This window comes from Hippocampus comes, unplaced genomic scaffold, assembly GCF_001891065.2.
Source record: "Hippocampus comes isolate QL1 unplaced genomic scaffold, H_comes_QL1_v1.1 scaffold20, whole genome shotgun sequence".
In the NCBI taxonomy this organism is placed as follows: Eukaryota; Metazoa; Chordata; class Actinopteri; order Syngnathiformes; family Syngnathidae; genus Hippocampus; species Hippocampus comes.
In genome coordinates, this window is record NW_017805462.1 from 938,447 (window position 1) to 948,808 (window position 10,362).

The 10,362-nt window shown below is 45.1% G+C and overlaps 1 protein-coding gene across 1 annotated transcript in view; it reads right to left on the reverse strand.

The window, feature by feature from the left end:
* kcnq3 (potassium voltage-gated channel, KQT-like subfamily, member 3) overlaps positions 1-4,921 on the reverse strand; it is a 53,957-nt gene extending 49,036 nt beyond the window's left edge. Inside the window, exons 1-2 of the mRNA XM_019875012.1 lie at positions 4,281-4,921; positions 3,084-3,518 (exon numbers count right to left, since the gene is read on the reverse strand). Of these exons, the coding sequence (XP_019730571.1) occupies positions 3,084-3,382 (299 nt within the window). The 5' untranslated portion in view covers positions 3,383-3,518; positions 4,281-4,921. The remainder of the gene's footprint in view (positions 1-3,083; positions 3,519-4,280) is intronic.
* Between the last annotated feature and the right edge of the window lie 5,441 nt (positions 4,922-10,362).

The window sequence follows — 10,362 nt, forward strand, 5'->3', positions numbered from 1 at the left end:
TTAAATAGCAAGTGTTCTTGCGCGCTGGTATTACAAAAGTGAATTTATTGTTGTTATTGTGCTAATCTTCTCTCCAGGTTTCTAATTCCTGCCACATTAGCACACAAGTCGCTAATGTGGCAGCTGACCTCCCAGAGACACTTCCTGTTCGCACGTAAGTGCCTTTCGACCGCCGCTGGCATCCTGCACGCCACCACTTCAAAGTCCCGATGGGAACATTAAAGAAAAAAAAAAAAATTCTAAATCGAATGCGTAAAAACCAGCTAATCGCTTCCATCGATCCGGAAGTGTCAAACGTGACAGCCAGATGGCAACTGGTCATTTCATTTCTGTACGTTTGATTAGCCGACGCTAACGACTGCCACGTTATGCAAAGTGACCGCGACCGCAAAGTGACCGCGAAAAACGCTCTTAAACACTCGCGGCACTTCCTGATACGCTCGCATTGATCAGGGAGTCTTAAGTACATGCTCAAAAAAGTGGTCATGTTGGTCAGCCCAGGTTCAAATAAGTGGCCCCGGCGATCCCAAAAGGCGTCCGTTTTGGCCACAAAGCTCTTTTGAGTGCACAAAAAATGTGTTTGAAGCAGGATGAAAAACTTCTGGAGGGCAAGAAAGATCAAGGCCTGGCGTCAGCTGATTTCTTTCCACTCAGACGCTTGACAAGGAACACCGCGCCCTCCCCGCAGCGATTGAACGCCACCCAGCAGGCGGGCCATTCTCTCATACCAATGAACCCGCCTATCCGACTTGTCAATCAGCCGCATTGACAAGTCATGTAACTCTTTCAACAAATTCAAATAACTTTTAAAATCAACTAAAATCAAGCAACCGCTCATTAGAATTTCACTTTGGCCGGTCGGGCCACGTAACATCCTGATGGTGTGATGTCATCATCTGATGTCATTTTTGCACCGTGTAACAAGCTTGTAATGAGATGCAGCAACCAATCATAATCGAGGCTCAGAACAAAATGGACAAGCGGCGTCGTGGCAACTACCGGAGAGCGTCTGCCGTGTTAGTCGTTGAAAGGTTCGCCGATTGGCAACGCATGTGCCTTTCACGCGCATTTTGCAGCAAATTTTCCCGACGCACCGTACGAACCGTAAAGATGCAATCGGTAATGTTGATGCTCGGTGACTGTCAGCTGTTGCGGCGCCGCTCTGATGATGATGACGATGTCAGACATTGGCTGACAAAAGATAGCGACAGCTAAACATATGGGGCGGCCATATTGGAAGGCTCGGAAGCCAGACGCGTGCTGACGGCTGACTCATTGAGTGTCACCGTGGCGGCATTCCTCGCTCGCCTTTGGCATTTGCCCGTTTGACGGCGACAATTACTTTCAACGCAGCACGGTGGGACGAATGAGCAGCGGGTTGTTCAACTTGACACGAAATCTCCATTCACACAGAGACAGCATTCAATCTTTTCGATGGCTTAGATCAGGGGTGTCAAACTCATTTTTGTCGCGGGCCACTTTGGAGTTACGTCTTCCCTCGGACGGCCGTGAGGACAAAAAACGAATTAACGTTTCATCATCACATCGAATTATTACTTGTACACACAAAAAAAAAAAAACTGATGGCTTACTAGATTTGAAATGAGTCAACTATTTGTTCGTTCAATTATTCTTCAAGTGAGTGTCAACAGCGTGGCAAAATTATTACAAAATCTCAACATTATGTATGACACATGACAATTTGGCATTTCGGTACAGATTTTAGCAAGCGTCATGGAAGTTGACACCCACGATTCGCTTTAGTGGACCACATAAAATCACATGACGGACCGAATCTGGCCCCCGGGCCTTGAGTTTGACACCAGTGGATTAGATGGTCCTAAAGCTGGCTAACAGCTGTGTTGCTTCATTCCTGCATCCCAGAACGATGTCTTTCACGCAGAACACTAGCACGGTAGAATAAAGAGCAAAACGCCACCTGCAGTATGAAAAATGGTCTTTCGTTCCGGTCAATCACATTTCAGTCACCACCTTACGTTCCGTCAAGACAAAAAAAAAAAAAATGAAATAAACCACCTAGCCAAAAAAATAAGAGTAAAATAAAACTAATTTGAAATATATGCATATCTGGATAAATTGTATCGAGTTAATGCAGAGTAAAATGGTGTTGTCTGATGAGTGATGTTCAATACAACAGATAAGGCCAAGGTGGGGCGCAACACTACAGAGCCTGAGATTGCCGATGTCACAGAGGACCAGCACGCAATACTTTGCTGCTTGAATAAAGTTTAAAAAAAAAACGAAACACCTCAACTTCCGGTCAAGTTAAGCAACATTCACCAAATTTCCAACGGAGTTATTGTTTATTTATTTCAAGTTTGACATCTCATCAAATCTCTGTAATTTTTTCTCAATTTGCTCACATGAAATAAATATGTTCTGGCAAATTGAGGCACTTGAAATTTTATGTTAGTCTAAAAAGCAATGTTAACTCATTTATTATTTGCTGTAAGTTGATCTAAATTTTTTTCTTTTGCGATTAATAAGGAGACACTGTTACGCAGAGATTCTATAACACTTTTGAAGACAAATGGCACTATTTCTCATCATAGCGGGAAGTTGGCAGGGTCGCGACTATAAATTTTGGGGGCATGGGATCTGTCGCTCATTTTTTTTCTACCCGATGCGCAACCTTATTTGCATTTTTCTTTGACTGATTTTTTTTTTTTTTTTTTTTTTTTTTCCATTGCAATGATATCGAGTAGCAAGGACGAGCACATTTTCACAATTTGCGCTTGGGCCTGGCCCCTGAGCGCCCCCCCTCCCCCCCTGCAAACATTGGGGGTCCTCCTAGAGAAAACTCTGCCTGTTGCACTGAGTTTCAAACACAGCAAATCCTAAACAAAGCTCAAAGGAGAAGGACGCAAACAATCCAAAGTAGCCGTCAATCATCGTCACATGACAGGAGATCAAGAAATAAAGAGTGACATGAAAGCGTGACGGGCAAGTTGTGTGTTCGGACGTGACCCAAAGACTTAGCGAACTAGAGCCCCCCCCCCCACCCCCAAAAAAAAGTGTGAGAATTATTTTTGGACGGGTGAGGTTATGATCGCATTACTCACACGAAGGCGTGGTAAAGGAGCGCCCATCCTCGGGGTCTCTCCAGCGCATCGTAGATCAGGTTTTGAATCCTCCTCTTGCGGGCGTTATTCCTCTTGGCGGGCCGGCTGTAGTTCAGGGGGGTCTTGGCCAGGAGCCCGATGGCCGTGCCTTGCGACCCCCGCTTGTAGTCCGCCACCACCGCCGTCGCCACCGCCAGCAGAGCGCCATCCTTGTCCACCCCGACTCCACCCTGCTGGTCCGGGGGATCCTTCTTGTGGTCCTCTGAGCCACTCGCTGCGCTCCTGGACCGCAGTCCCATGGTCAGTGCTGCTTGCCCGGGTCGGGCCGCATGCCATGGTCCGATCCGGTCCGGGTGCCCCCACCCCGCCCCGTGCCCTCAGCCTGGGGTCATTTAGGGATGCCGGGGGAGGAGGCGGCGTCGGCGGGAGGCGAGGCTGTTGCGAAGGGATGCACGAGACATAACACCAGACAAAAGTGGCATCAAGTCACAGAGGAGGAGCGTTGCTGTCAATCAAATCCTTCGATTCTTTGATTTCGCCTTAGGAGAACTCTGTGCTTATTATTTTTCTATTGTTATAATTTGTTCTGGAGGGGCGTGAAAGGCGTTTGGTAAAATAAAATGGACAGTGGAGCCCCGCTATTTGTAGGTGACCAGTCTACGAATAATAAAAATCTGCATGTTAATAATGACAATTAGAATCACATTGAAAATTACAACAGGCAATGTCAATTATAAAACATAATTTATTTTTTTTCCTGGAATCCCCCCGCCCCCCAAAAAAAAACCTTCTTGAGCTTCAAATAAGCGTTTTCCACAAAAAAACAGTTGTCGCCCCCCAAAAAAAAACCTTCTTGAGCTCGTGGGGACATGCTTCAAATAAGCGTTTTCCACAAAAAAACAGTTGTTGGGAAAAAAAATAAGAAAATATGGGAATCGACGATTGCCAAACCGCGAATATGCAAGGGTCCGCTGTCATATTAGTAGTCGAATTAATGAGACGAAAGCAACACCTCAAAACGCACGGCACACAAAAGACCTGGAAGCGCGCGTGCACGCATGCGTGGTCGCTCACGCACGCACTCACGCACGCGCGCGCGCGCCAAATGATTACAAACATTTTTGTTGTTGTCATTTTTTTTTGGGGGGTGGTGGCAGGGGAGGAAGGAGAAATAAAAAAAAAAAGCAAGCTCACCACCGGCGTGCATGGTTCGGGTCTCCCCGGCTTCCTGCCTCCATGGAGCCCGCGCACGAAGGAAGGAAGCGCCGCAGCGATGACCGATCGCCAACAAACAAAAAGAACAAGAACCGGAGGAAGAGGACGAGGAAGAGGAGGAGCAGGGTGGAGACGGAGGCTGGGGAGTGGGACGAGGTTTAAGAAGGAAGGAGTGAGGAAGGAAAGAAGGAAGGAAGGAAGAGGAAGGAGGTCGATACTGGAAGTGAAGCAGAAAACAGAGACGAGCAGCAAGCCGCGGCGTGGACGCGGCGGGAGCGTGCACGCGGCAACACGGTGGGGGAGCAGGTACACCTTGTTCACCGAGGGGGACGGACCCGCGCACGAGCACGCGCCTGGCCCGAAGGAAAACACAGCACAGGTGGGCAAAAGAAAACTGTCTGGACATCCGTCACTCGTCAATCACTTCAGCTCATTATTGAGTGATCGATTGTTTAATTGATAGGCAGTCAATGGGGGGGGGGGGGGCAGTAAATGCCGAGCTGGATTTATACACGTGCGCAGCATACTTGTACGTAAACGCAACACGCATTCACGTGCATTTGTGGAGAACACACACATTGATGCAGCGCAACAAGTGCACACGACACACGCGTACAACAAAATTTGACATGTACACGAACACAAATATGCATCAGACACACACAAGCAGAAGATACACGACACAAAGATACACGCGTATGTATTCAAGACACACACTGTACACATGGATGAGGATACGCTATACAGATACGTGCACACACACGAATAGGTACACGAAGCATAATTGTGAATTGTTACTTTTTGGGGGATTATATGCCAAAAGGGAAATTATTTGTGGTAAAAAAAAAAAAAAAAAATTAAAAAAGTTATGGTAAATATTTGTTATTGTGGAAATGTGAACATTTTAGGAATGAAAGCTTCCCAAGATGTCCCAAAAAAAGTAGAAACATTTCACGTTGTTGAATCGGTCAAAAAGTGTGGAAGGTTGTTGTTAATGATGATTAAAAATAATAATAATAATAATAATAAACTTTTCATTGTTGAATTTTACGAGCGATTTTTCACATTCCTAAAATTCGCAAGATGGACTGAATTTACTGAAGGCTTTGAAGCAGGAATGAGAAGGATGAGCAATTTTATTCATTTTTGATTGAATGTGTCAGATTGGTTATTTTGGGGGGGGTGAAATGTGGTGAAAGATGTGGAATAGATGGAAAATGTGGGAATTTTTGGTATGTGAAATTAGTCGGAGTGAATTTCTGGAATGTACAATACAATACAACACATCCTGATTTATAAAATGTGTTGGAAGTTAGAACAGTTTGAGTTGATTGAGAAATATAGAAGTAGCTCAATGGCAAAAATCGGCAGAGTAATATCATATGAAAAAAATCTGGTGTGGAAGAACTTATGAACGGTCCCCAACAATTAAAGCTCGTAAAGTTAAAGACAAACGACTTGCAATGTGGGAGTGTTTCATCAATAAACACTGTCAATAAATCTTTTCGGGATCGATCGACAGCGAGTGTGACTGAGGCAGGACAACCACCAGAGAAAGAAAACGGCAACAAGGTGGCGGACGATGTCTCCTCGAGGCCAAAGTCCGCCCCCCCGACTCTTGATCCTGACGTGGATCAGCTGACAGCCGTGACATCATCAGCCTGCCCCCTCGTCCGCTTTAACAGGATTACAGGCCACACACTCTGTTCCGAAAATAGATTGATTGGACGTCTGCTTAGTCCACTTAATTGTCGCCACGTGCGGCTAATTACCGCCAAGGAAGTGTGGTCTTAAACCAGAGATGAGGTCACGGAGGCCAAAGGCATTCAAATAACCGCAAGTTGCCGCCTGGGCCTTGTCACGCGCGCAAAATTAACTTCAATTTCTGCCTTTTGTAAATCTGAGAACTCAAAATGTTCATTGGCCCATCGCAATCAAGTTGGGTTTTTTTTTCGTTTCATTTTTGTGTTGTAATGAAAATTCGCGTAACGGAGACACCCTGGGGACGATGCATTTTATGGAAGAGAAAATTAAGTTCAAACGATAGTTCCAAAAAGGCGAAACACAAATATGGAAAGAAAATAAAAGGAAGTGGGTGACAGGCGGCACCCACATTTTTCAATATTTAAGGTGGCTTAAATTAGTCTTTGAAATTGTTGTTGTTAGGCAGGACATTGTATTTTACTGGCCATGACATCCTGTATTTATTCAATTTATAATAATTTCCCTAAGATCCAATCAATACAAGTGCCAGGCCAAAATTGACTGGAACTAATTTTGCTCTGACCAACCAATCAGAGGACCAAAAAATGCTGACGTCACCAAGTGTGCTCACCCTGTCAGGTTTAAATTCAAATGTGATCCGTTCAAGAAAAATCCTTTTGCTCAAAAATTTTAATTATGCGGACCAGCAGTTCTGATTATGAAAGAAGAAATCTGATTGGACAAAAAATATCTAATGCTACCAAAGGACCCCAAAGCCACCAAAAAAAAAAAAAAAATGAAAAACTCACCACGACATTTGACAAAACAGAATGAGCAGTATCGGAAAACTAAAAAAACAAAAGATTGACGAAATATGAATGGCTGCAGAAAGCTGATTGGTTGACACGAGGAGCGGGCCTGATGAGGACGCAAACGTAAAGATTAGCAATCAGATCATGACAAGGAAGTGGAGGAATAAGAGGAGGAGGACGATGAAGAGTAGGAGGTGAGCTTGTGTTTCTAGCTGAGCACGAGGAAAAAAAAAAATCGCTGAGCTTGGCGTCTTTTCCACTGGACATTTTCTTCTCCTGCTTCCTGTTACACAACAACGAGCTCTCCGTGGGCCGTGATGGGCTCATCATTCCCACAAGGGAACTTCAGGGTCTGCTAACCCCTTGCCCTTACCAACATCCACATCTTTTTTTTTTTTTTAGGGAGTCAAAACTCAAGGAATCCAAGAAATCTTTGAGTGATGTCACGGTTTTGAGCGTTAACCCACGAGCAGAAGCTCCACTGAAGAAAAAAAATAAATAAAAATCAGGCTTCTTTCTGCCTTTGGCTGCGGTTTAGAGAGAGCGAGAGCGATGAACGCAGGCAGGCAGAGGTGGGGTGGTGGGGGGCTGAGTTGTGGATGTCGGGATTGGGGGGGGGTGCTGGGTGATACTCTCATGACTTAAATTATTCATCAAAAAACAAGAGAGGCGGGTTAGAAGGCAGCGAAGGAGCATCCAACGGGAACAACCGAATCATTGCAGGCGGTGGCGGGCCTGCGTTTGGTGGATGCTTCCAAAACTACAGCCCTCTGCTTCCTTGCATGTTAGTTACTCTGATGTGGCTGTGAATGGAAAAAAAAAAAGGTTCGGACATCCCTGCAATCATGTGCGCAGATGCCGACACAAAGTGTTTTCTGATCCAGTTTGGGTTGCTCCGAGCAACCAATCAGAAGACAGGAAAATGCCGAGGTCATCGGGGACCGGCACTGTGGCCCTGTGAGGACACAGTTTTAATGCGATTGCTTCAACGGTCCTGTTCCTAACCATCAGCGAGCATTGTGAAGGCCCAGGGCAGATTAGGTTGACATGGCAACACGTCGAGGCTTAAATCTGATTGGACCAAAAAAAACAAAACAAAAAAAAATACGGGAAGGCAAAAGAAACCGATTAACTATTGGAAATAAATGAATAAATGAATGGAACAAATATTTATAATTTAGCTTGTAAATGTAGGTCAGGCCTTGTTGGCCCGGGGGCCGGTTTTTAAGGATGCGCAAGCCCTCAACCATTGATTTACGAGCAATTTCAAGCGCTCCTTCACACACAATGGAACAAAAAGTCAGCCCGGGTCGCAATCCTTCTCCTAAGAACAAATCCAATGAACTAAAACTCACTTAGCTAATAAAAGTGTCTGATAAGAAAAATGCAAGCTGCGAGGCCAGCCCATTAAAGAGGATTTACCTCTGCGTGGAAGTGGAGAGGGCGCAAACATCTTGGCTCTTCTTCTTCGCGCACGTCAACTAGTCGATGCTGATTGGGTGATGAATAGCCCGGTGGCTCATCCGCTCCGTTTGGTTATTACGACATTCTGGAAGAGCACGGGAGGAACACACACACACACACGCACACAAAAACAGGACACCCGCACCGGCTGAGTAACGTTCTTTCACTTTTGTTGTTCCGTAGGTGGAGCGCTGATGGCGACTCGAGGCTCCACAATGTCTCCCGGAGACGAGCCAGGTCGCCAGGAAGTCATAGTAAATTTTCAAATGTTTCATTTTTTTTTTTCCCCCAGAGAGCTTTTGGAGACTTTTTCTAAATCTTTGGGGAAAAAAAAACGACGGAAGATTATTTCACTCTTGTAGGGTGTCCGTTCATTTTCCAGCTGATGTCAACGGAGCAGAAAGTTCACGGGAAGCTAAGAATGGAAGCAGGTTGCCGATTTAGACCTACGGGGTGTAAAGTGAACTTGGGAACGGTAAACAGCATGTGAAGGAAGAGGAATAATTGAGGAAGAGATGAAAAATGCAGGATGACGCGTGCGTGGAAGAAGGCGGGAGAAGAAAAAAGAGAATTTGTGGAAATGTTGAGAACGAGGGGAGGGGGAGGGCAGAAGGGAAAAAAAAAAGAGGAGCAAAGTCCCAAGTGGTCCTTCCTGACCCAAGTGTGCCTGGTAAGTCAGCAATCGAGGATGATTTGTGTCGTCATGGCAACAGACACAAAACAAATGAAACACAGACAGAGGAGGATGAGACTGCGCATGGTTTGTTGTTGTGTCTTGATCTTTTTTTTTTTGTTTGTTTTAGGGAGGGGTGGGGGTGGCGTTTTATTCCAAAATCTTGACAAAGATGGTCCAGTCAAAAAAAAGAGGAAAAAGACCTTGAGATGTGTTCACTGTCTTCAGGCGACATCCTGCTCTCAAGCACAAAGCTAAGCAGACAAGAGTCATTTTTTTATTATTTTTTTTACGGGTCTACCTTCTCAACTTGTTGATCGTTATTCCGCACGATCTTCCTCAACAACCACACTGCAGTCACGAGAGCGTGAACGAGCCACTTCTCCGTTCCAGCGGCAGGGGCTTAAATTAGTCTTTGAAATTGTTGTTGTTAGGCAGGACATTGTATTTTACTGGCCATGACATCCTGTATTTATTCAATTTATAATAATTTCCCTAAGATCCAATCAATACAAGTGCCAGGCCAAAATTGACTGGAACTAATTTTGCTCTGACCAACCAATCAGAGGACCAAAAAATGCTGACGTCACCAAGTGTGCTCACCCTGTCAGGTTTAAATTCAAATGTGATCCGTTCAAGAAAAATCCTTTTGCTCAAAAATTTTAATTATGCGGACCAGCAGTTCTGATTATGAAAGAAGAAATCTGATTGGACAAAAAATATCTAATGCTACCAAAGGACCCCAAAGCCACCAAAAAAAAAAAAAAAATGAAAAACTCACCACGACATTTGACAAAACAGAATGAGCAGTATCGGAAAACTAAAAAAACAAAAGATTGACGAAATATGAATGGCTGCAGAAAGCTGATTGGTTGACACGAGGAGCGGGCCTGATGAGGACGCAAACGTAAAGATTAGCAATCAGATCATGACAAGGAAGTGGAGGAATAAGAGGAGGAGGACGATGAAGAGTAGGAGGTGAGCTTGTGTTTCTAGCTGAGCACGAGGAAAAAAAAAATCGCTGAGCTTGGCGTCTTTTCCACTGGACATTTTCTTCTCCTGCTTCCTGTTACACAACAACGAGCTCTCCGTGGGCCGTGATGGGCTCATCATTCCCACAAGGGAACTTCAGGGTCTGCTAACCCCTTGCCCTTACCAACATCCACATCTTTTTTTTTTTTTTAGGGAGTCAAAACTCAAGGAATCCAAGAAATCTTTGAGTGATGTCACGGTTTTGAGCGTTAACCCACGAGCAGAAGCTCCACTGAAGAAAAAAAATAAATAAAAATCAGGCTTCTTTCTGCCTTTGGCTGCGGTTTAGAGAGAGCGAGAGCGATGAACGCAGGCAGGCAGAGGTGGGGTGGTGGGGGGCTGAGTTGTGGATGTCGGGATTGGGGGGGGGTGCTGGGTG